Source organism: Malania oleifera, chromosome 10 (genome assembly GCF_029873635.1).
Source record: "Malania oleifera isolate guangnan ecotype guangnan chromosome 10, ASM2987363v1, whole genome shotgun sequence".
NCBI classification, from domain to species: domain Eukaryota; kingdom Viridiplantae; phylum Streptophyta; class Magnoliopsida; order Santalales; family Ximeniaceae; genus Malania; species Malania oleifera.
The window spans coordinates 49,615,771-49,643,569 of record NC_080426.1 but is presented as its reverse complement, the minus strand read 5'-3'; the positions used below and the strand labels follow the sequence as shown (position 1 = coordinate 49,643,569).

General features: G+C 35.9%; 1 protein-coding gene across 4 annotated transcripts in view; it reads left to right on the top strand.

The window, feature by feature from the left end:
* Positions 1-8,091: 8,091 nt before the first annotated feature.
* LOC131166381 (E4 SUMO-protein ligase PIAL2-like) overlaps positions 8,092-27,799 on the top strand; it is an 89,462-nt gene continuing 69,754 nt past the window's right edge. For 2 of the 4 annotated variants that reach the window (XM_058124885.1, XM_058124882.1), the window contains exons 1-2: positions 8,092-8,484; positions 9,482-9,554. In XM_058124885.1, coding sequence (XP_057980868.1) covers positions 8,315-8,484; positions 9,482-9,554 — 243 coding nt within the window. In that variant the 5' untranslated portion in view covers positions 8,092-8,314. The remainder of the gene's footprint in view (positions 8,485-9,481; positions 9,555-27,799) is intronic. The other 2 variants (XM_058124884.1, XM_058124883.1) reach the window with 1 other exon arrangement.

The following is a 27,799-nucleotide window of genomic DNA, read 5'->3' as shown; positions in this document are numbered from 1 at the left end:
TAATCGAAATAACTGGTCCATAGGTTGGTGACCATTTCAGATGAGCAGAGCCGCGAAGCACACGAGGTAAGATAAAAGTTGGGGACCAATTAATTGGGTGATAGGTTGTAGAATCATAAAATATCGGAGATGAAAGGGTGAAAAGGTAGCCTAAGCCTAGTCTCAAAGTAGTCAACATACAAGTAGACTTCATCTGGACGTAATTGGAGGGCCAATTCAGAGCTGGAAGGCACCCTGAGGTGAATAGTGCTCGGAATAAAATATAAATTGTGTAGACAAGATAGATCATCTAAGGATAGTCAATATCTAGCACTCCTCGCACTAACAGCCGTTGAAGATTGTGCCTCAAAATTTTCCATTTTTACAAGGCTCCTAGATGAAGGATAACAACGAAAAAAAAACACTTTTACTCTTTAGACAAGATAAAAAAGAAAGACTTTTTGGAAATTTTGAAGAACACATGAAGAATAGAAGAAGAATATGTGAAAATGCATGAAGAACAATCAAGAATTGCTGCAAACATCCAAATAGACTAATCACTAAGGAATGAAGAAAAAAAGAGAGAAAAGGGAAGAAAGCATACCTCCTATAAAAGCAGCTTCCTTTAAGATAAAGGAAATGAAGAAGAGAGGGAAGCTAGTTATAGAGTCATGATAGAGTGAATTACGATGCACGAATCACGATGGCATAAATCATAATGGTAGAAATCACGATGCTCTGGGAAGATTTGCCCATTTGATGAGCACAACTCATGAGGTAACCCAAGAGTGAGCCCTGCTTACCTAGAATGGCCCATCTGATGAGAATTGCTTATGAGACTCGAATACATGCCCACTTGATGAGCACAACTCATTAGGCAATCCAAGAGTGAGCCTTGATCACTAGAAATGACCCATCTAATGAACACCACTCATAAGGTCCAAAGACATCCCCACTTGATAAGAAAAACTCATGATGCAACCCAAAAGTGAGCACTGCTCACCAATAATGATCCATCTGATGAGCACCACTCATGAGGCTTGAAGACAAGCCCACTTGTAAGCACAACTCATGAGGCAACCAAAGAGAGAGCGCTGCTCACTAGGAATGGCCCATCTGATGAGCACTGCTCATGAGGCCTAAAGGCATGCCCACTTGATGAGAACAACTCATAAGATAGTGCTTTACAAAATCTGTATAGCAGATAATAACACCTGCTCAGCAAGGAGCTGCTCTATAGAGAAGTAGCTTCACAAAAGGTGTTCGATAGAAGGCCACTCAGATAAAATCATCCAAAAAACTACCTTGAAAAAGGTATAATTTTTTGATTGAAAATTGCCTTTATACATACATACATACATATATATATGTATGTATGTATGTATGCATGTATGTATATATGTATTGTTGACTTTTTCAGTCCAATCTCTATTTTGATGCTGACAAAGCACTTGGATCTAATGTGTGTGCCTAGTGTTTTGAACATGCTTACAATTCACAATGCACACACAAAAGAGGAACATGGAAGCCAAGACAGGACTTAAAGCTTAATCTGGCGTACTCCATGAAGACAAAAGAGCAAAGGAGAAGAAGAAGACATTTGATTTCATATGTATTGCATTTAGTGTTCATATATGGTTTGTAATAATGCATATATCTTGCATGATATGATTTGAAGGCTCAGACAAAACCATAGATTGATCGTAGCGAATCAAAAGCCGTAGAAAAACCCTAGGGATCAACACTTTTCACAGAAAAACCTTTTCTTAATAACTAATCGGTTAGGGTAAAAAATTTGGACTAAAATGAATTTGACAAAGACGGTTGATCGACGTTAGATTTTTTGGGTTAATTAAATAGCCCCGTTTTGACCTTATGGGTCATATCCCATTTTGGTTATGACAAATACTTTGGTATTTAATGTCTTCCCAGTTTGTGTGCATGATCATATTGATAAAGTTATATAAAAGCAAGTGGTGACTTGAAGAAAATAAAGACCCAACATATTTATTTGTTGTAATTTATATCTCATTCAATTTGGATCTATAATATTTATTTAAGTCATGGTCTGTAATAATTAATGCATTGCATGCATAATAAGCTCAATGACCATAGTTTGACCATAGGGAGAAGGTTGACCGATGTCGGATTTTTGGGCTTAATTTAAAAACCTAAGTCATAGACTGACCTTAGGTGCCTAAATATCACATGAAAAGTCGCCTATAACTTAGAAGTTATAATTATGTGAACAGGGGTGACTTCAAAATGAAAACCAAGACTTAAATGCACACTTTAAGTGTGTTCGGTCAACCGAACCCGAACCTACATAGAAGCTTCGGTTGACCAAACCTAACGGAGTCAACTCGTTGACTATTCGGTTGACCATTTTGAAATGAACTTGCACTGCACGGTTGACCGAACTGACACGTGGGTGATTCCCAACAACCTGGTCAACCGAACTACTAGTTAAAATCTGACTTGGTTGACTGAACCTCAAAATTTGGTCAACCGAGCATGCCCTGGATGACCAAACCTCGGAGGGTTCAAAATTGCCTTAATGTGGTCGACCAAAACCTTTGTTAAAAAATGTCACAGTCAACTGAACTTAGTGATATGGTCAACCAAACCTAAAATATGGTCGAGCGAAAACTCTCGGGTTGCCCAATTTTTACCAAGGTAAAACAAGGTTTATTTTTTATAAACCTCACTTAAACTTTTCAAAAATACTAGATGAGTCCCGAACGATTATATTTTTTGGAGTATCTATATATACTCCCTCATTTGGTTTGATTTGCAACTAATTAGCAAACATCATTCGCAATATTCTCGCTGAATTTTCAAATACTCGTTTTTCACCTACAAGCCTACTACTTCCATTCTTACTCATCTTCCTTGTTAAAATCATTTAGTAAGAGTGTTTGAGATATCATATTATAAAACTTACACTTTCATTGCTTGTATTTGATAAAAAGTGATTTTATTTGAGAGTAAGCTTTGAGTTTTTCCCTTGTGACTTTGTTAATAAGTCTTCTTTGGGAAAACTCTCTAGAGCTTGTAAGTTTTGCATTATTGTTGCAAAACTCAAGAGCTCGTATTGTGTTTGTTTGTGAAATATTTTTACAAAATAAATTCAAATATCTCTTGTGCTTGATTTTTGAGAAAAAAACATTTTTGAGATATTTGCTTGTGAGTTTAAGATCTTTGATACTACACTTTGTCATTGATATTGTTATCTTGATTCAAAGATCCTATTGACACATACACTCTCGCACTCAAATTGCTATACTTGCATTATTTGAGAGTAGACATTTAAACTACATTGAGCTTATCATATCTTATCATAGTGTAGTGTATTGATTATATTGGTACAAATTTGCTTATTGGAGAAGCACATATTTTTGTACACGAAATTTGTATTGTGAATCTGTTGTATTCCAAGCGTGGTCTGAGAGGACGTTAATCCAGCCCGGAAGGATTGGTTGTAAAGGTTGATGTCAACCCTACTTTAATTTGACCTAATTGTATTTCGGTGTTGCTCTACCCCTTAAGTGAGTCGTAGTGTAATTCTTGTACTTGTGAGCCAATGCAAGGACATAGACACATTTGCCGAACCTCGATAACACATCTAGTGTTCTACTTGCTTTACTGTGCATGCTTGAGTAATTTACTTATGAAATTTAATTTAAGCTACATTTATTGATTCATCTTATTATCTGTCTTAGATTGACCCTAGGATTGTGTAATACTGTTGCTGGATATTTGACCTAGGAGAGAAAATTTTAAAATACCAATTCATCCCCTATTGGGATTACAGTAAAGTTAACACCCAGGTCGACCGACCCATTGAGGTTTAAATCACCACGGTCGATCGATCGCACTATAGGCTAGTAGTCAAAAAGTTGACTAAGCCTCAGCTGACTGACCATAAATTGAACATATTTTTCCACTAGTTGACCGACCATGAGTTTTTTACCTTTCTATTGTCCTCGGCCGACCGATCTTTTAGTTCAAAATCACCTTAGCCAATTGATCATAAAGAACCGGCAGACCGACCTTAAGACCAAACGATCGAACGTACGAAGGTTTGGAAAATCGCCTTGCTCAGCCGACCGATCATTCCCACAGCCATCCAGACCTATTTCAAAACTTAGAATGGCTATGTGTGTTGGGTTGACCGACACTAAAGGTCAGCCGACCAAACCTCTTGAGTTGGAAATTTTTTAAGTGCTAAAATGTAATTAATTTCGTAATTAAACATTTCCAAAATATAGAGCGTGTCCCCAATGGTCATAATTTTCTCAGAGTCTATAAATACTCCTCACATAACTTCAATTAGTAACTTTGATTAATGTTAAAATCCTCTCAAAATATTTTGTTAATCAAAGTTCTCCCAAACTATTTTTATTACAAAAATCATTTCTTTGGGGTAAAATATTTTAATCTTTCCAACTCTCTTTCACTCTTTCTTTGAAAATCTTTTTAAGAGAGTTTTTTTGTTTGGGCATTTATTTTTAATTGTGTTTATTGCACAAATACCTTTTGAGCTTAAATCCTAGATTCTCCAAATAATCTTCTATTACAAAAATCTTTATTGGAGAACATATTTATCATATATATATATATATATATATATATATATTCATATATATTTTATTTGTGCAAAAACTATTTGAAGAGAAAACCCTAGGTTCTCCTATATTTTTATTGAAATATATTTTTAGGAGAAAATTTTATTTGGGTCATATCTTTGAGTATTTTATCATACACATCATTTCTCAAAGATTTAAAATATTGTTTTGAGAAAACACCCTTTATCTACTGAGCATATTTCATATCATTAGAGAGTACATTTTGAGCTTAAACGTGTACATCTTTACTCGTATTTTCAGAAGCATTTTATATGTACAAAAATGATTGTATTATAACAGTTGAGTTCAGTCCATTAATTGAACTGGGGAGTCTCTACCCCGTAAGGGAGACCAGTTGGGTTCACTCGTAATTGAACGTGGGAGTCTTCGCTTCGTAAGGGAGACTAGTTCCGCTCAACCTAGTAATTAAGTTGGGGTATTCCTCACCCTGTAAGGAGAGGTGAATAGGTTGGGGTTGGCCTTGTAATGTGACTTGGGGTATTCCTTGCCCAGTAAGGAGAGGAGTTTGTAAACGATTTCTACTTTACCCATAAGTGAGAAGGGTTAGTGGAATCCTTGAGGGGTATGCTCAAGGCGGGGATGTAGGCTGCTTTGGCCGAACCTCAATAACAAACTCTATGTGTCTCTCTCTCTCTTTCTCTATCTCATTTAATTACAGAACTTTAATTTTCATATGTGTATGCTTGCTTATTTACTGTTATAATTATTCGCATGCACATATTTAATTTAAATGAGATATGTTGCACACATGTATGTCTGCACTGATAGCTTAATCATTTTACATACACACTTTTAATATTGAATGTGAAATGAATTATGGTGAATCAGCAAATATTTAACTTAGTCGAAAAGTTTTAAATCTCCAATTTACCCCCCTCTTGGGATCACACTATTCCCAACATCTATAGGAGCCACCTCACAGAACACTTGAAAAAGGCCCAAAAACTATTCCAATGACTTGAAAAAAGCCAAAAGTAACTAGCCAAAGTTGTGAAATGGGCACGGATTGAGCCAATGCGCTCTAAAGTTCGCTTCAAATTGAGCTGAGCACTTTGAAATTGGCTCAAATTGAGCAAGGCCTTCTAAAATTGGCTTATATTGAGATGGGGGCACTTTGAAATCGGCTTGGATTAAGCCAACGCACTCTAAAATTGGCTCGTATTGAGTCTAGGTGCTCTAAATTTGGCTTAGATTGAGTTGGGGCACTTTGAAATCGACTCATATTAAGCCGAGCCCTCTTAAATTGGCTTGGATTGACCCGAGGTGCTCTGAAACCAGCTCAAATTGAGCTGAGGCACTCTGAAACCGGATCAAATTAAGCCCAGGCACTCTGTAACTAGCTTTGGTTGAGTCAAAAAACTTTGAAACTGGCTTGGGTTGAGCCGAGGCACTCTAAAACCAGCACGGATTTAGCCTAGCCCCTTTAAGATGGCTCAGAATGAGCCTTAACCAATGCAAATGGCTCGGATTGAGCTGGGACATCTTGGAATCGGCTTGGATTGAGTTGGGACGTTCGAAATCGGCCCGTATTGAGCTAGGGAATCTTGAAACCAGCTCAGATTGAGCCTTGACCAATCAGCTTGGATTGAGCTGGAAGCCCCAAATTGGCTTGGAGTAAGCCAAAACCCCTCTAATCGACCTCGTGTCTGATGGGGAAAAAATCATATGCACAAAGGTAGATGATTCAAAATACTCTTAAAGAAAAGAAACTCTATTCAAAAATTTGAGAGTAAGGGGGGGGGGGTGTGGACTAATATACCCAAAATTAATAAGCATATTCATGAGGGGTCACACATAAGAAACCACAACTACACCCCAACATAAATACTTATAAATTATCTATAATCCCCCACAAACATAATAATGCGCCCATAAATACTAAATTTAAAAGGGCATACCTCAACCACTACAAAAGGGTACTCCAAGAGGAGGTAAGCATTTCCTTCTCACCATTCTCATCCATTATTCTTTACTGTTGCAATCTAAACCTCTCTTGATTCCTAACTTAAGCATTGGAGTGATCTCTCGAAGTACATTTCGGGTCCTCTAAGCTATTGTTGTTTGATTCCTTTCAGGTGGTCGCGGTCCAAGGTCAACTCTCAAAAGCTATTCAATTTTTGGGTGTAACAATATGTGTATAATTTGTGACTTTTTAAAATGTATATCCTACATTTTAGGTACCTAAAAGCCCGATTTTGAGTTTGTTTTTTCCTTACATATGTTTCTAACGTGAAGAATGCTTTCCTACATGGTGATCTGCAAGAGGAGGTTTTTCTTTTTGCCAACAATTCCAAATTGGAAACTTTTAACTTTGGTTTGAACATGCAGTAATCCCAGATACACGATTGTTGCTTAATTTATGGTTTTTGGATGTACATTATGAAATTTGGGCTCCTACATCCCATATTGTTTGTTAGTTTTTTTTTTTTTGGCTTATGAAATTTTGTATATTAGTTTTGAATTCAAGCAATCTGTATGTAACTATCGAGGGCGATTTGGCGGGGGAAGACGTGGTCATTTGTATAAATATCTCAAGAGTTACGCATATAAAAGTCAAAGGATGAAGAACTTGTGGCCAGCAAGCTAGTAAATATTGATGAAGGCTTTCACTTGGACAAAAGGGAACTTGCATGAGATGGTTACGGATAAGTCAAAGTAACACTCACTGACATATAACGTCATATGTAACACGCATTGACACACGACATGTAAATATGAGACATAGAATGTTATAAGGTAGAAAAAGAGGCTGAAAAGATACTTAAAGGGTAAAAATAAAAGAAAATGGTCACTTGTACTCAACAATCAAGATTCACCTAACTACTTTGAGTATGAATTGACTATGAGAGTGCTTATTAGATCAAACTTTGAATTAAGCATTATCTATATTGAACTTGAATTCAAGTGCAAATTATTTGAGTGCATCAAATTTCAATGTGAATACATGTTCTTTTAATTAATGTATATCACAATGAATTTTTAATTTATTTTTTAGTTTAAAAATAAAATCCTAGTCTTTGTAAATCATTTTGCTTACCATAAATGCACCCATAACTATAAAGCACAAAATTCTCAAATAATTACAAAAGCAGCGCACAAATTGCATTTTTTTAATTTCAAAATTTTGAATAATTATAAAAATACCATATTATAAGTCAATTATTAACGCTTGTACAACAAGTTGAGAAACAACAAAAATATATTTTTAACTTTTCTGTATAAAAAATAACATGTCATTTTAATAATTTTTTAAAAATCTAAAATAAAAATACTATTTCATATTTTATACAATTGAATTGGTCTTAAAATTCTTAATTAGGATGATTTTTTTTTTTTTTTCAATTGAAAATGTAAGACACTTTTTACATGAGCAAGGGTATCACGCGCGGTTCACGTGAGCTCATACCGAACTCCTCTGGAATTGTAAGCATTATTTATGTTGTTGATTGGTACGACTTAAGACGGTTTTGTTTTCGGAAAACTAGCAGGTAGACCGGCGACGCATGGCTCGAAAATTTCAGTGCCGATTCTACCCCTGCTATCCTCCCATGTTTACCAAGCTGTTCCCTCACCTTGTTTCGTAATTCCCTAGAGATACGAGGGGCATTTAAGTTATTTTAAACTCTGTAAGTAACGGACCTTCCAGAACGCATAGAAAGAGAGAGAGACAGAGAGAGGTGGTGCGAATGGCGGGCATAATTCCTCCGCCGCGTACGGAGGCGACGACGGTCTCCGACAGTGAGCTAGGAGGGGCCCTCCTAGTGGCGCCTCTGATGGATTTGCTGGCGTTGCGCATTCGGACAGGACAGCTCACCAACTCGCCGGAGTTTCCTGAACTTTGCGTCTCCCTTGCCAGGTCTTTTCTTTTGCTTCTTCATCTTCTTAATATAATTCTTCTTCACTTCTTCTTTTTGTGTTGAGTGTTGGCGCTCGTGTGCATCTTAATTTTGTTGCAAAGAACACTTGGGGATTGAATCTGGATTGACTATGTTGAGTTATGGAATTTTCGGACGTGGAGTGGTTATCAGCGTTTGTTTAGGCATTAATGGCGAAAACGTAGTAGAATGGTTGGCAATTTTTTTTTTTTAGGTATATATTGTGAAATGATGGTGTTATATAGTTGGAGTGGCTAGCTTTGATATTGGATTGAATTCTAGGCATGAATATTGGGTATTGCACATATTCTGAAACAAAATGGCATTAGTTTGCGCACAGTTGTGGGAGTTATGGATTTCTAAGCTGAACAATAGATCTGCAGTGAAGCCATAAACTCTATCTAATGTGAATAGCTCATATTGGGGGCAGCGGCATGCATTGTTGATGTAAATCGACATTCCATAGCCGAACCCAACTAGTGGGACTTAAGGCTTGGTTTTGTTGTTGTTGCAACAGCCCTCCAGTCATTTTATGGCGAAATGCCCATTTTAACTGTCAAAATGCCACAACCTAAAAGAAAAAAAAAAAAAAACCAGGTGTGTATTTGTGTGCTGGGGACAAGAGGTGAGTGTGGGCAGTAAGTGTTTAGCTAGTGCAAAACATTTCGTGATTGAGGTGCTCATACAGAATTCTTGCGAATGATTCATAGTGACAGTCATTATCATTTTATTCTTGGTTGCTTCTAATTCATTTACCATTCCTTCCTAAATGATACTGTAATATGAATTCCTGTGTAACAAGTATGTTTTGAGTTTGAAATTCTTGTTTTTTTTTTTTACCAATTCTTGTTTTTTTTTTTTCTCATTATTGCATAATGAATTGAGAGTGCTTCTAGTAGATATTTGATAAACTGATTATGCCTGTACATCATATCTCGTTACTAAGCTTAACAAAATATTTGCGTTTTACAAATACAGGGGTATTGATTATGCAGTGGCAAACAATGAGGTTCCATTAAGAGCTAAGGATTTGCCATTACTTTTAAAACAGGTAATTTGTTACCATAACTTATTTTGTGCAAGTCTGAGTTTTCAATTTGGAATTACTTCAGTTTTAGTTGCATTTATATGCTAGTTTGAGGCTTCGATCTGTCTATTGGAAAACAAGCTTTTGAAACACGATTATAGTTTAGGATGGACATAAAAGGTCTCGACTTTCCTAGTTTTAAATAATGAAATTTGTCTCTTGTTTTAGGCGAAAATGTTGAGTTTTTCATTCTTATTTTATTGCAGTGAAACTATGGAAAGACTTATTATGGACTTTGATTGTTGGCAGTGAAATTATGGAGTTAAATCTTGATTTATTTATTATTATTATTATGATCATCATCATCATGATCATGATCATCATCATCTCCATATCTCAATACATGGTGTATTAAGGGACTAACTGTTGATGCACTGTTTATTTTGAACTTTCTGTAGCTTTTTAGTTTTTTTCCCCATTCAGAATTGTTTTAGTATCAGTGTCGTTTAATTAAATTAAGTTTTAAGTTCTGAATTTTGCATAAAGTTAATCAAAAAATTAAATTTTTTGATAAACTTCTGAATATGTATCAATATGTATCCTTGAGAGAAACTAAAAGATATGAGAAAATGTTAAAAGCCTAAAAAATTATCCAAATTAAACAAAGAAAAATTACATATCACAAGAAATCTACATTAGTACTGAAAAAAAGAAGAGAGGAAATCCACTAAAAAAGTTACTAAATTCTTTTTTTTTTTTTGGGGGGGTGGGGGTGAGAGAGAGAAGCATAGATTGCAAGAAAAATCCATACAATCCACTAAAAAAGTTACTAATTCTTATTTTTTGGGAAGTGAACATGAGTTTCCCCTTGTATCTCCTCTCTTTTCCCTTCTCCTTCCTCTTTTCAATTTCTTCTAATATCTTCTCTGGCTGTAGAACCGTGATGCTGCCCCTGGTCATGTAGTTTATATTAGATTGATTAAGAGAGGTTCAGAGGGCATTGAAAGGAGGAAATGAGCTGCTCAATTCAATTAATTGTGAATTGAATGAGAGTTAGCCTTTGAATAAAGGCTATTTAGTGCAAACAAACAAAACCTAACATTGTAATTGTTTAATTTTTACTTCATCACTTTGAGAACAACAATTTGATACCTTATGCGTTATCGAATTGAGTACAAGAAAACATGTGCAAACCCTGAGTTGATTTATTAGGAGTCAGGGGTACTAGAGTCCTTTTTCATGTTTGCACACTCCAAAACCTTGAGTACAATTGGTATACGACGTGAGACTTGTGGACTCTACTACTTTGAGTCACTCTCTTCTCCCATTTTGCTTGCACAACTGCTGCTACACCGCTTCAAATCCATTGTTGCCTTGGCCATCCGTGCTTGGACAAATTAAAACAGCTAGTTCATACCTTGAGTTTTGTGTCTAGTCTTGAGTGCGAGTCTTGCTAGTTGGAAAAACATCATTGTGTTCCCTTTACTTCCCGAGTCAAGAAATGGGTAGATAGTCCTTTCATGCTTGTCCATTCTAATGTTTGGGGTCTAAGTCGTGTCACGTCGAAATTGGGGTTTCGGTACTTTGTTGCATTTGTCGATGACTACTCTAGGATGATTTGGTTGTATTTAATGAAAGATCGTTCTGAGTTCTTTAATATCTTTTGTGCCTTCTGTTCTCAAATAAAAACTTACTTTGACATTCCAATCAATATACTTCGTAGTGGTAATGCTAAGGAGTACTTCAGTACCCAATTTAGTGCCTATATGACTAATTCTCGTATGATCCATCAGTTTTCTTATGCCCAAACTCCACAACAAAATGGAGTTATAGAATAAAAAAACAGACATATTCTCGAAGTCACTCGTACCCTATTGTGTCAAAAGAATGTCCCTAAAGTTTTTTTGGCTTGTTCTCTCATTAATAAAATGCCACCCTCTGTCTTTGGTGGTAAAATCCCGTATTCATTTATCTTCCCTAAGGTGCCTTTGTTCTCCCTTTGTCCTTGTATATTTGGTTGTGTGTCTTTTGTCCATCAATTACTGCAGGAACGGATAAGTTGGATCCACACGCTATTTTTTCTAGGGTATTCCTATACTCACAAGGGATATCAATGTTATAACCCTGCTTTATATTGATTCTTTGTCTTTGCTGATGCCACCTTTTTTAAGTCTACACCATACTACTTTGATTCCTTGATATTTTTTTGACCTTAATGAGTCCCTTCCTTTGTCTTGTCTTCCAAAACCTAACCTAGTATATGTTCCCAGTCCTCCAACATCTTCATCCAGTTTGAGTCCTTCTCGTTGCTTGGATCATTCCAATTTGCAAGTATACACACGACGACTAAAGGGAGAAGAGCCTCCTTTAGCTTCTACTTCTACACCCTTAGTTCCCTCATTAGATGATCCTAGTTCCCAAGATGTTGATCTTCCCAGTGCTGTTCGAAAAGGTTAACGTAGTTGTAGCCAATATCCAATCTCTGATTTTGTTTGTTATCATTTCCTCTCACCCTTATAGTACTGTTTGTTAGCACTTTGTCTTCTATTGCTTTACCAAAATCTTTTTCCGAAGCCATGTCCTATTCTGGGTGGAGGAATGCAATGATAGAAAAGATGTGTGCTCTAAGGATAATGATACTTGGTACTTAGTACGTCTTCCTCTTGATAAGTTTGTGGTTGGTTGTCGTTGGGTGCATAATGTGGAGGTTAATCTAGATGGTTCCTTGGATTGATTGAAGGCCTGCCTTGTTGTTAAGGGATATACTTAGGTGTATGGCCTGGACTATTCAGACACATTCTCCCCTGTAGCCAAACTCGCCTCAGTACGTTTGTTCATCTCCTTAGCCACCACCTATCTTTGGCCTCTACACTAGTTAGATGTGAAGAATGCTTTCCTACATGGTGATCTTCAGGAGGATGTTTATACGGAGCAACCACCTGGGTTTGTTGCTCAGGAGGAGTCAAGCTTAGTGTGTCGATTCAAGAAGTCACTGTATGGTTTGAAATAATCTCCAAGGGCATGGTTTGGTTGCTTTAGTACTGTAGATGTAGTACTTGAGTTTGACCTTCAACGGTGCGCAGTAGATCATTCTGTATTTATCGCCATACTCCATTTGAAAAGATTCTGTTTGTAGTGTATGTGGATGATATTGTGATTATTGGTGATGATGACCACGGTATTCAAAGCCTAAAACATTTTCTGCATACTAAGTTTTAGACAAAGGATTTGGGACCATTGAAGTACTTCTTGGGTATAGAAGTATCGAGATCTTGTTCAGGAACTATCTTGGCTTAGAGAAAGTATGTTCTTGATCTTTTAGATGAGATGAGACTATTGAGATTCAAATATGTTGATACACCCATAGATCCCAATAGTAAGTTATTGCCAGATATGGGTGATTTGTTGCCTAACCTAGGACGGTAACAGAGACTTATTGGAAAGTTGAATTATCTTATAGTCACTTGAGCAGATATATCCTTCTCATGTTTTGAGTCAGTTTCTCGATTTCCCGAAAACAAGTTACAAGGATGTAGTGATTCGCATTTTGAGATATCTTAAAGGTGCACCAGGGAGACGTCTCTTATTTCAGGATCGGGGCCACACTCATATTTAGGGATATACAGATGCAACTTGGACTGAATTGCCTTTTGATTGAAGATTGAAAGTGGAATAGTGATCCCAAGAGGGGAGTGAATTGGGTTATTAAAAATTTAGATTCCTTTTTAAGAAATTCTTAAGTTTCTTGATTTATTAATTCCCAAACCAAAACTTAAACACATAGCTTATTAAACAATTCACACACCACCAAAACTAAAACTCACCACAAGTTAATTTAAAGCTTAACCAAACAATTAAACAAACAATAATTCAACCAATCACAAACCAACCAAAACGATGCAAAACTTTGTGCACTTTCAGCTTTTGTTAGCAGCCCTGTAAATTGTTATGCAAGCCTTGTTTTTGAGTTGATTTTTATTGCGTTCTCTTAATTAATATTTCCGCAAATTAACCAACGTACTCCCTTGTGGGTTTCCACAAACGGTTAATTGAAACGTACTTTCTTTGAATTAAGAGTTTTCTTTTAATTCAGCATTTGAAACCTGCAACTTGCACTTAGCATACACAACCAATATATATAGTGCTGAAATTTAAAAGAGTAGGGCAAGAAGAAGACCACGATTTTACGAGGTTCGGCTTATTCCCGGCCTACGTCCTCGCCTTTGGCCAATACCACCAAAGGATTCCACTAGTAACACTCTTTCTGGGTAGAGCAAACCGTTTACAAATTTCTCTCCTTAAGGGCAGAGCACCCTCTCCAAGAGATTCCCCTCTCTCGGTCCAACGATCCAATCACCTTGGAATCATCAACAATCTAGAAGAAAATAATCAAGAGATTTTTGTACACAAGAAACTCTCCAATAGAGCTGATTAGTACTATAGCAAAACTATATACTTCAAAGTAAATCAATATGAAATTGAAATTGAAGCTCAAGGGGTTTTATCACCGGTTGATTCTTTCAATGAATGAAAGATTTAGACTTGAAGTACAAACTCAGTGATTGAGAGTCAGCAATACTCAGTGGAATTCGTGAGCAATATGTGAGCAAGAGAGCCTTTGAAAGATGAGAGTAATTGAGAGAGTTTGAGAGCTGAATTTGATGCTTGGTGAATAAAATCAATCGCCTTGGGGGCAATTTATAGATTTGGAAAAGTGACTTACTTGATCCCCAAGTTTACTTAGAGTAGTGTCCGAGTTTTAGACAAATTTGAGACCCAAGCAATCAATTTTAAAAATTTTATTGTTATAAAAAATTTGAATTTTCCCGCGTGGCAGTAGCCTATCACTTTTGGTCAAGCGCCTGCCACTTTAAAACTCAGTTTTAAATCAAAGGGAGAAGGGTGGCAGTTGCCTGGCAGAACCCAGTTAGGCTTCTCAATTTACCACGTCAGGCGCCTGTCAAGGTCTAGTCAGTAGTTTGACGACCTTTTGTCTATCCACCTTAAAAACACTAAATATGTCAGCCTACTGAGGGTTTTCAGTCAGGTTTCTGTTTAGTTCAAAACACTGTTTTTAAGATTTCTTTGCAAAAACTCTATTTGCTTCTCAAATCTTGAATTTTTTATTTGTTTACTTAAAAAATATTTTCCAAGATTAAGTTTAGGTCTCTAGGTCTCTTATACCTAATGAGCTTCAAGGAATTTCATATTGGAGTATATGTGAAGTACTTACATAATAGTTCCTATAGACTTTCAATTCTTGAAGTCCTTGAAGTCTTTATATATGAGCTTGTTTGCTTTGAGTCCATTAAGTCCTGAATTTCATCTTGCTTTCGTTCTTGATCACTTGAATTGATGTAAGCTTTTGAAATATTCCATGTGATCATATGTATGCTAAGAATTTATGACTTTGAACTTCCAAGATCTGTTTTTCCTGAAACAACACAACTTTGAAGCATATTAAATTTCCTTACTTTGTTATCATCAAAATAAGGGTCGTAAGCGTTGTTAGGCCAACAATCTCCTCCTTTTTGATGATGACGAATAAGGAGCAAAAAGAGAGTGAACCTTAAGAGGCTCCCCCTTACAATAAGCATAATAAATATCTTCAAAGTGCATTTTCAAAAGTTCATTATAGCATTAAGTGCATAAGATATCATGCTCATCAAAATTCATAAGATATAAAATTCATAGGATTCGTAGGATATCATGCTCATTAAAATTCATAGGATTCATATCATGCTCATCAAAATTCATAAGATATAAAATTCATAGGATATCATGCTCATCAAGTAGGTAATCTTCTTTTGCTCATAATGATACTCCCCCGTTTGACATAATTCAAAAAGGAGAAATACAAAACATAATAGATATGTAAGAGCATATACAAAAGAAGAGTGTACAATACATCCATAGTAAGCAAAAAGTGAGCAAAAAAGTCATAGTTCTTAAAATCAATAACATCACAAAAGATAGATATCTAAATCAAGTATCATGATAAGATCCTGTAACATTATTTTCGTCATCTTTAGCTTCTTTTTGAGTCTTCTTCCTTAGTTCCTTCAGATTCCTTAGCAGATTGTTCTTTGGAGGCTTCACCACTCTCCTTATTTTCCTCAGATTCTTCTTCAGATTCAGCATCACTAGGCGGAGCAGAACTGATGTCCATAGGTGCTGCACCCGGGAGGAGCTAGTAATATGTTGTTCTAATTTTTCAAGACGCGGATGGAGTGAGGAATACTGAGATTGTACACTTGTGACCTTCTCCTGAAGTGAATTAAGGCAAACTTTCATGTCATTACTGAAGCTGGAGTAATGATGATAGAACGGGAGAAATCATGAAGGCATATCTACTTCCTGTGGAGCAGGGATAGGGTCCTCTGGAGCTGGTTGAGGTGGCCTATTCCCTCTGTAAATCCATCCTTGTGTATATTTTGTATAACCCATCAGTTTTAGAGTAGTGGAGGAAAATAGGTCATAATGGGTCCTTTTCACAAATTTGGAGGATGGTGTGATGACTTGGTAGTGTGCAAACAACAAGGATAAAATCCTACCATAGGGAAGAACAATGCGTGGAGATTCTACCATCATTAGCATCCACTTAATCAAAAGACTAGCCAAATCCAACTTTTTTCCTTTGAGCAAACACCACATGACAAAACAATCTAAGAATGAAACATGGTCATATGATCCGGCTCTAGGCAAAATATTATAAGCAATCAGTTTGTGTAGGATCATGGCTTGAAGATTAAGTTGTTTGTAAATTGGGGGATTGCCAAAGTATATGGGTTGATCTTCCATGGCAAGTGGCAAAAAGTCTTGCGGAGTAAAGTCTTGCTCCATAATCCATTGTTTTTCAACAGGATTGCATTCAAACTCTCCTCGTTTTATTCGAAACAGTTTGCTTAAGGACTGTGGTGTGAGAGTGATTGAATGGCCCATGAGATCAGTGGAAAATCCAATTTCTTTCTTCACCATATTGGCATAAAAAATTTTTGTCAAGTCAGGATAATATCCCTTGGCTTGGTTCTGAATGAACTTGAATAATGCTTAAATTTTGGGAAAATCAGACTCAAAGAAGGGAACATCCAAAACTTTACTGAATATGGGAGTGGTGTTTCGACTATGGTTTCTATACAACGATTTTGCATGAGGAGAGGTTAACCATTTTTCTATGTCATCGACGTTGGCTTGTCGAGAGGAGGAAGCCTTGTCTTTATGTTTGGTCGTCTTTGTTCGAGGCATAGTGATGAAAATAAGATACCCCAAACCCTAAAATATGAAGGTGTAGGGATGGATGTAGTGGAGTGGTGAAGGAGTTTGGATGGATTTGTGGAAGGAGAAAAGATAATAAGGGAAGGAGAGAGGGTTTTGGAGATGGATGGAACAGAGTCAGGCAGCTGCTGTGTTTAAAATGAAATAATTTTCGCGTTTAAAGTAACCCGCCGCGAGTCAGGCGCCTGCCACTCAAAGAGTCAGGTGCCTGATGACTCATATTCATTAGGCAGTAGCCTGGCAGGCGCTTGCCTTTCAGGTGGCAGTTGCTTGTCATGCAGGCTGTTCTAAATTTCTTTCCTAAATGACTTATCAAGCATGTAACATCCCTAATTCACGTCTAATAAATTCAAACCAATCCTCTGAAAGTGGTTTTGTGAAAATATTTGCTAATTGATCATTTGTATTTACAAACTCAAGGGTTATTTCTTTTTTTTGTACGTGATCTCTTAAGAAGTGATGTCTAATATCAATGTGTTTTGTTGAGAAAGATACTGGATTTTTTGAAATATTTATAGCACTTGTATTATCACACTTAATAGGAATTGTTTGATATTCTAGATTAAAATCTTTTAATTGTTGTTTCATATATAGGCTTTGTGCACAACAACTCCTGGCTGCAACATACTCAGCTTCAGCAGTCGATAAAGCTACTGAGTTTTGTTTCTTTGAAAACCACAATACTAAGGAACGTCCTAGAAAGTGACATGTGTCACTTGTGCTTTTTCTATCAATCTTGCACCCGGCATAGTCAGCATCCGAATAACTAATCATTTCAAAACTAATGTCTTTGGGATACCATAATCCTAGATCAAGAGTTCCTATTAAGTATCTTAGTATCCTTTTAACAGCAATTTGATATGATTCTTTGGGAGCGGATTGAAATCGAGCGCACATGCATACGCTAAACATTATATCTGGTCTACTTGCTGATAAATATAATAAGCTACCTATCATGCCTCTATAGTATTTTGAATCAATAGATTTTCCTTTTTCATCCTTATCAAGGCTTATTGAGGTGCTCATGGGAGTCCCTATAGGCTTGCTTCCTTCCAAGTCAAATTTCTTTAGTATGTCTTTTATGTATTTAGTTTGATTTATAAAGGTTCCATTTTAGCTTGCTTAATTTGTAATCCAAGAAAGTAGTTTAATTCGTCCATCATGCTCATTTTAAACTCATCTTGCATGCATTTTGCGAATTCATTGCATAAGTTTTCATTTGTTACACCAAATATTATATCATCAACATAGATTTGGATTATAAGCATGTCTTTGTTTTTGGATTTTATGAGTAAGGTACTATCCACCTTTCCTCTTGAGAAACCATTAGTAAGAATTTACTTAACCTTTCATACCAAGCTCTAGGAGCTTGTTTTAATCCATACAAAGCTTTGGTTAATCTAAATACATGATTAGGTTGTTTTATATCTTCAAATCTTGGAGGTTGTTTTACGTATACTTCTTCATTTATATATCCATTTAAGAATGCACTTTTAACATCCATTTGGTATAATTTGAATTCTTTGTAGGATGTGTAGGCTAATAACATTCTTATTGTTTCCATTCTAGCTACGGGGCAAAAGTTTCTTCATAATCTATTCCTTCTTCTTGATTATACCCTTTTGTTACAAGCCTACCTTTGTTTCTAACAACTATACCATTTTCATCCTTTTTATTTCTAAATAACCATTTAGTTCCAATAATTGAATGATTTTTAGGTTTGGGTACTAATTGCCATACTTTACTTTTTTCAAATTGATTTAATTCTTCTTGCATAGCATTATCCAAGACTCATCTTTAAGGGCGGCTTCTACATTTTTAGGTTCCTCTTGAGATAGGAATGCATAGTAATTACATAGGTTTTTCAAAGATGATCTTGTAGTTATTCCTTTAGAAGATTCTTTTATTATTTGGTCTTTGGGATGATTTCCTATGTATTTCCATTCCTTTGGTAATTCAGAGTTTTCTGTAGCATTATCATTTGGAGTCTCTTTAATGATTTCTTCTTTCTCTTCTTTTACTTCTTCAATATTTAAATTCTCTAGTTTTTGTAAAGCGTCATCTTTCTCTTCAATTTCAATTGTTTTAGCATAAGGATTAGCTTCATCAAAAGTTACATGGATTGATTCAATAATTGTGAGTGCTCTTTTATTGTAGACTCTATAGGCTTTGCTATTTGCTGCATATCCTAAGAAGATACCTTCATCCGACTTAGCATCGAATTTCCCGAAATTATCTTTGTCATTAAGTACAAAGCACTTACATCCAAATGAATGAAAGTAGGCTATATTGGGTCTTCTTCCTTTCCATAATTCATATGGAGTTTTGTTTAAGCTCGATCTTATAGACGCTCTATTTATCACATAACATGCAGTGTTAACCGCTCAGCCCAAAAGTATTTAGGTAATTTGTTTTCATTCAACATAGTCCTAGCCATTTCTTGAAGTGTCCTATTCTTTCTTTCTACAACTCCATTTTGTTGTGGAGTTCTTGGTGCTGAAAATTTGTGTCTAATTCCATGTTCATTGCAGAATTTTTCTATATCTTTATTATTGAATTCTCTTCCTTGATTACTTCTAATGTTTGTAATGCCATAACCTTTTTCGTTTTGAAGTCTTTTACATAGGTTTATTAACATATTGCATGCTTCATCTTTTGAGGTTAAGAAGAGTACCATGTAAACCAAGAGTAGTCATCAACGATGACGAAAGCATATTATTTTCCTCCTAGACTTTGTGTCCTAGTTGTTCCAAACAAATCTAGGTGAATAAGTTCTAATGGCCTGCTATTAGAGATGTGTTTCTTTTTCTTAAAGCTGGACTTAGTTTGTTTTCCTAGTTGACAAGCATCACATATTTTATCTTTAACAAACTTTGTACTAGGAAGTCCTCTTACTAAGTTCTTCTTAGCTAATCTTGACATTAAGTCCATACTAGTGTGTCCTAGTCTTCTATGCCATAACCAACTAGCCTCGTTCATAGACACTAAGCATGTAATATTTTGAGATTTCATCTTTTCAAAGTTTATGCAATATACTTTGTCAATTCTTTGAGCAGTGAAGAAAACATTTTGTTTTTCTCTATTTTCAACAACACATTTATCTTGTTTAAAGGTTACATCAAATCCTTTGTCACTTAATTGGCTAATGCTTAATAGATTATGTTTTAACCCTTCAACTAATAATACATCATCAATAGTGAGGGAAGGTTCTTTACCTATCTTACCAATCCCAATGATTTTTCCCTTAACATTGTTTCCAAAAGTGACGTATCCACCATCTTTTAGCATTAGAGTGGTGAATTTGGATCTATCTCCGGTCATGTGCCTAGAACATCCGCTGTCCAAGTACCATTTGTCTTTTGATGTGGTTGTCCTAAGACAAACCTACAAGAAGGATTCAATGTGTTATTCTTAGGAATCCAAACTTTCTTAGACTTCTTAGATTCATTTTTGTTTTCTTTAATTTTCCATACTTTCTTTACTCTTACACCCTTTCTTTTAAATGGACAATCAAATTTAATGTGTCCCTTTTTCTTACATAGGAAACATGTAGTGCGTTGATAGATATTGTTTGAGGAAGTACTTGCATAGTATTTTGACTCTTTGACAAAATATCCCATATAAAGACCTTTTTTCCTTTTGTTCTCTATTCCATTATATCCTATTCCTTCCTTGTCTAATGACATTTTTTGTTTACCAAGCAACTTTTCAATGTTTTATTTTCCTTTGGTAAAATTGAATATTATTTTCTCTTTATCTTCAATTTTTTCTTTAAGATCCTTATTTTCTAAGTCTTTCTTATTTTGACCATTCACTTGTAATTTAACTATCTCTTGAGATAAGTCATTAATCTTTTTCATAAGTTCATCAATATGTGAATCTTTTTCTTTTTCAACTGATTTTAGTGTGTCAAGTTGATTTTTGATTGATTCATTTTGTTCTTTTAAAGCAATGTTCCTTTTTGTGACTCTTACAAATCTATTGTGTAAAGCAAAGAGTTCAGCTTGCATTTCTTTGTATGATGACATACTATCACTAGAGTCACTACATGAACTATCACTAGATTCATTTGATGAATAGTAGGAATTTATCTCATCATCATGCGCCATGAAGCATGTGTTGGCCACTTCTTGATCACTTGATTCACTTGAGCTAGTGTCATCCCAAGTAGCCTTCATTGCCTTCTTTTTCTTCTTTTTGGCATCCTTTTTGAGCTGTGGACAATTAGGTTTAATATGTCCTATCTTTTTACAATTGTAACAAGTGGGTGGTTCTTTCTTGTTTTCCTTTTTACTACCTTCTCCTTTTTCAGTTTTTGATCCTTTAAACTTTCTAGCAAACTTTTTATTCTTAAAGAATTTTCCAAACTTCTTAGTAATGAATGCTAGTTCTTCATCATCTAGGTCACTGACTCTTCCTCTTCTTCACTAGAGTTTTCCTTAGCTACCTTAAGGGCTATTGATTTTTTATTCTTGTTAGTATTTCGTTCATTCATAGCCATCTCATATGTAAGTAGATATTCTATAAGTTCATCTAGAGAAGTGTTCTTAAGGTTTCTTCCTTTCGTAATGGCTGTGGCTTTAGGTTCCCAAATAGGTGGCAGCTCTCTAAGAATTTTTCGGATCGTTTCATAGGTTGAATAATTCTTTCCTAAAGCATTTAGGGAGCTTATTATATGTGTGAACCTAGTGTACATATTAGTTATTGTTTCATCCGAATTCATCCTAAAGGCTTCATATTCACTAGTCAACATATCAATCCTATTGTCTTTAACATCTACGGTGCCTTCGTAGGTTACTTCTTATTTGTCCCAAATTTCCTTTGCATATTTACATGCCATGATTCTATTGAATTCATTAATATCAAGAGCGCAATACAATGCATTCATAGCACTAGAATTTACTTGCAGCATCTTATGGTCATTGTCGGTCATGTCTTTTTCTTCTTTGGGTACTTATTTTCCATCTACAAGTTTAGTAGGAATTAGGTCACCATGTGTGACAACTTTCCATGCTTTCCAATCCATTGTTTGAAGATAGATTCTCATGCGTTGTTTCCAAAATGTGTAGTTAAGTCCACAAAATATGGGTGGTCTAGTTGAGGATTAACCCTTACCAAAGGGAGCTACTCCTATTTGTGCCATCTAGATCTTTATATAGCTTCTAGTTAAGATTTACTATAATGTGGCTCTGATACCAATTGAAAGTGGAATAGTGATCCCAAGAGGAGGGGTGAATTGGGTTATTAAAAATTTAGATTCCTTTTTAAGAAATTCTTAAGTTTCTTGATTTATTAATTCCCAAACCAAAACTTAAACACACATATTATTAAACAATTCACACACCAAAACTAAAACTCACCACAAGTTAATTTAAAACTTAACCAAACAATTAAACAAACAATAATTCAACCAATCACAAACCAATCAAAATGATGCAACACTTTGTGCACTTTCAGCTTTCGTTAGCAGCCCTGTAAATTGTTATGCAAGCCTTGTTTTTGAGTTGATTTTTATTGCGTTCTCTTAATTAATATTTCCGCAAATAACCAATGTACTTCGTTGTGGGTTTCCGCAAACGGTTAATTGAAACGTACTTTCTTTGAATTAAGAGTCTTCTTTTAATTCAGCGTTTGAAACTTGCAACCTGCACTTAGCATACACAACCAATATATATAGTGCTGAAATTTAAAAGAGTAGGGCAAGAAGAAGACCACGATTTTACGAGGTTTGGCTTATCCCCAGCCTACGTTCTTGCCTTTGGCCATTACCACCAAAGGATTCCACTAGTAACACTCTTTCTAGGTAGAGCAAACTGTTTACAAATTTCCCTCCTTAAGGGCAGAGCACCCTCTCCAAGCGATTCTCCTCGCTCGGTCCAACGATCCAATCACCTTGCAATTGTCAACAATCTACAAGAAAATAATCAAGAGATTTTTGTACACAAGATACTCTCCAATAGAGCTAATTAGTACAATAGCAAAACTATATACTTCAAAGTAAATCAATATGAAATTGAAATTGAAGCTCAAGGAGTTTTATCACCGGTTGATTCTTTCAATGAATGAAAGATTTAGACTTGAAGTACAAACTCAGTGATTGAGAGTCAGCAATACTCAGTGGAATTTGTGAGCAATATGTGAGCAAGAGAGCCTTTTAAAGATGAGAGGAATTGAGACAGTTTGAGAGCTGAATTTGATGCTTGGTGAATAAAATCAATTGCCTTGGGGGCTATTTATAGATTTGGAAAAGTGACTTACTTGATCCCCAAGTTTACTTAGAGTAGTGTTTGAGTTTTAGACAAATTTGAGCCCCAAGCAATCAATTTTAAAAATTTTACCGTTATAAAAAATTTGAATTTTCCTGTGTGGCAGTAGCTTGTCACTTTTGGTCAGGCGCCTCACTTTAAAACTCAGTTTTAAATCAAAGGGAGAAGGGTGACAGTCGCCTGGCAGAACCCAGTCAGGCTTCTCAATTTACCACGTCAGGCGCCTGTCAAGGTCTAGTCAGTAGCCTAACGACCTTCTGTCTGTCCATGTTAAAAACACTAAATATGTCAGCCTATTGAGGGTTTTCAGTCAGATTTCTTTGCAAAATATCTATTTGCTTCTCAAATCTTGAATTTTTTATTTGTTTACTTAAAAAATATTTTCCAAGATTAAATTTTAGGTCTCTAGGTCTCTTATAGCTAATGAGCTTCAAGGAATTTCATATTGGAGTATACTTGAAGTACTTACATAATAGTTCGTATAGACTTTCAATTCTTGAAGTCCTTGAAGTCTTCATATATGAGCTTGTTTGCTTTGAGTCCGTTAAGTCCTGAATTTCATCTTGCTTTCGTTCTTGATCACTTGAATTGATGTAAGCTTTTGAAATATTCCATGTGATCATATGTATGCTGAGAATTTATGACTTTGAACTTCCAATTTTTCCTGAAACAACACAACTTTGAAGCATATTAAATTTCCTTACTTTGTTATCATCAAAATAAGAGTCATAAGCCTTGTTAGGCCAACAAAGATCCACAACCTGCTATTGTATCTTTGTCGGTGGTAATTTGGTGTCTTGGAAAAAGAGGAGACACATTGTGGTGACTAAGTGAAGTGTTGAGCTAGAGTGTAGGGCTATGACGCACACTACATGTGAACTTGTTTGGTTGAAGAACATGTTGAAAAAACTAGGTTTTCCACATTCTCAACCTATGGAGTTGATGTGTAATAATAATTGAGTTGCTGCTCATTTTGCCTCCAACCTGATCTTCCATGAGCAGACAAAGCACATTGAAGTTGTTTGGCACTTTATTCGGGAGAAACTTGTGCGGAAGCTCATTACAACCACTTATGTGAAGTTTGAGTTTCAGCTTGCTGATTTATTCACTAAAGCCCTAGGAGGTGCTCGTGTGAAATTCATTTGTAACAAGCTAGGAGCATACGATATATAAGCTCTAGCTTGAGGAGGAGTGTTAGTGGTTATTTAGTCATCTAGCATTATTATTATGTATTAGAGTTATGTTAATAAGTGTGAGTTAGTAAGGGTATTATGGTAATTGGCATTGTACTTGACATATATTATAAATTGAGGGAGAGACCTATCATTGAGGTACGGTCTTCCATTTTACCCAATTATTCAACAAGAATAATTTAATGAGCATCATATTTGGTCTCCATTTAACTAACATGATGTTACCATTTGAAAAAAATTGTCAATACCTGAAACTATTCTACGACACTTGATCCAATAGCTCTAGCCCCTCTATGAATCTGCATTAGACCTCTCATCAATGCTTTTATGCTCATGACTATATCGACAAATTAATTTTGACATATTTGTCCAGGCTATGTGATGTCATAAAAGAAGTGAAAAATTGAAGACAAATGATATCAATTGAATAAACAAACATGACATTACCCTTTTAGAAAATTTTTCTATACCCTAAACTATTCTATCACACTTGATCCAACATCTCTCATCCCTCTACAAATCTGCGTTAGACCTCTCATCAATGCTTTTGTGATCATAACTATATCGAAAAATGAATATTGACATAATTTCCCAGGCGATGTGATGCAGGGGCAGCATCGAGGCTCCGCAGCCATGGAGGAATTAGAAGAGAGAAGAGAGGCAGGAAGGGGAAGGGTGGAGAGAGGGGATACTAGGGGAAAACTCCTGTAGAATTCAACAATTCAAATTCATTAACAACTACTTACAACATGACTTTCACACACTATTTATAAGAAAGCCTAAATGCATATATTACACACATACCCTTAAAACTACATGAATTACAAACAAAACCCTACTTTACACAAATATTACAAACAACCCCCTAATACACATAATCCATACTAATCAATACTAAACACACATAATAAACTACTAACTTAACCCCACAATTCCTCAACCCTACTCTTCTTAATTATTCTCTAGCAAGGATCTTCCCAAGGTCTTGCTTCTTGTCTTGCATCAACTCTCCCATAGTTAGAAAAAATTCGGCTTCGAATTTTGAAATGTTGGAGATCAAAAGGGAGGAGCAAACTTGGACTTTTTGAAAGCCAATGCTTGAATGAGGCAAGAAACCACGTTCCTTTGGCAGCACCATAGACTTGACTTGAGAATCAGCATCAATGAAATCATTGGGGATGACAAAATTTACAATAGGAGTGTTTGAACGACTTTGGATGTCTTCATACACATTCATTCCTTGCTTGTGGAATCTTCAAGTTGAGTAACTTTGACATGATCATCTCAGATTCTTTGTCTACAGTAGCAGTAGGATTCAAAATGATTCTCTTCCCATTGTAGTGGAAGACATATGTGTTCCCATGTCCTTGAGTTGCACTCAAATCATCTAACCAAGGAGAACCAAGGGGTACATAGCCAATCTTCATAGGTATGGTATCACGCCAAACATTATCAAAGTAATTACCCATTTGGATAGGAACCAAACATCTTTCATAAACATGTAAAATAGTGTTATCAATCCAAGATATGTCATAAGGTTTTGGATGGGGTTCTGAATAAAGTTGTGTACGAATGACTCCATTTATGGAAACCACATTCACTGGACATCTTCCATCAATGATGATTTTGCAAACCTTTTCTCCACATTTGAGAAAAAGTGTTGAAAAGCTTGAAATTGTGCCCAAAGTTTGGCAAATGGCATTCCTTTTCCCTATAATTTGTCACCATGTTGCTGAAATTTATGCATGTACATGCTGCAGCTATATATCGCAACCCTTTAACACAATTTCTCACAAGCTTTACTCCCAATTTCTCAAAAACTATATTTAATCCACCTTGATATTGATTGCCCTAAAATGAAACAAATTCACGAAGAAAACTGACAAATTACAGAAAAAAAAACTTGATTTTTGATGCTGGCAGCAGTAATTTCAAGGTTTTGTGCCAAATTATCACCCTTGTTTGCAATATGTTGTGTCCACAAGCAAAATATCTCCTTGCAGTTAAAAATATCGCATAAAAAACCAAAAATATCGTGTCTGGAGCAAATTCTCGTGAAATTGGAACCAGGAAAAGACTCAGGCAGAATCCCACTTGCAGGTTGCTGGCGCATGAGCCACTGGTGGCGAATTTCTGGTGATGAGTTTTTGGGTGAAGGGAGATCAAGGGATGGGGAATATAGTGATGTTGGTGGTGTGATGAGAAAATCACAGGATATTAGGGTTTTCAAAGTGCCAAAGGCTGGAGATGTTTTGGTCGGTGCATGGAGTGTCCTCCAGTGATTGGATGATGATAAAAATTTGAGGGTGAGGGTTTCGGGAGGTTCTGTTTTCAATGGGATGGGTGGTGTTGTAAGAAGGGATTTGGAAGTTGGTTTTTTTGAAAAATGGGACAACTGGAATTTCTGAAAAGTTCAGAAACTGCAGAACTGCTTTTTGATTTTTCTTTTTAACTGAAATTCGGAGAGAGAGAGAGAGAGAGAAGTAAGAAAGTGAAGGAGTGAAAAGAAGATGGGAGGTTGGAGGAGTTGCTGGGCAGAAACTGCCAAGAGACAGCCACAGAATTCAGAAATGAGAGAGAGTTGACAGAGTTATGGGAGAGAATTAAAGAGAAGAAGAAGAAGTGAAGGAGAAGAGAAGCAAAGATGAGCAAGAGGGCAGAAGGCTGCTGGGCAGCAAAGGATTAGGGACAGAACAGGAGATCAGAACAGAGAAAAGAGGATAAGAAGGGAAGAAATTAGAAATAGAGAGAATTGAGAGAACTAGGTGAGAAAATTAGAAGAAGAGATGAAGAGAGGGGAGGAAGGACAGGGCAGAAGAGGAGAGAAGGAAACGATGGGGGGATCAAAATGGAAAGAATAGAGATTGTAGTTGGGCTCTGATACCAAATGATGCAGGGGCAGCATCAAGGTTCTGCAGCCATGGAGAAATTAGAAGAGGGGAAGGAAGGAGAAGGGAGGAGAGAGGAGACCAGGGCAAAAATCACATTTCAATTCAACAATTCAAATTCATTAACAATTAACTTACAACATGACTTTCACACACTATTTATAAGAAAGCCTAAACACAAAATTACAGACATACCCTTAAAATTACATGAATTACAAACAAACCCCTACTTCACACAAATATTACAAATAACCCCAAAATACACATAATCCTATACTAATCAATACTAAACACACATAATAAACTACTAACTTAACCCACAATTCCTTAACCCTACTCTTCTTAATTATTCTCTAGCAAGAATCTTCCCAAGGTCTTGCCTCTTGTCCTACATCCCTATGTGATGTCAGAAAAGAAGTGCAAAATTGAAGACAATTGATATCAATTGAATGAACAAAAAAACTGTTAGATAACCACTTTATTTGAAAGCTTAGGCTGTTAGGTTGTGGGCTAGTAATGTATTTCAAGTTTTAACACTCCCTCGGATTGCAGCCCCATTGCTCATGGAGAGATAAATAAATGATAAATAACACCCATTATAGGGAATAAGAAAAATTTTAAAGCCATAAATTTAATGCAAGCAACAA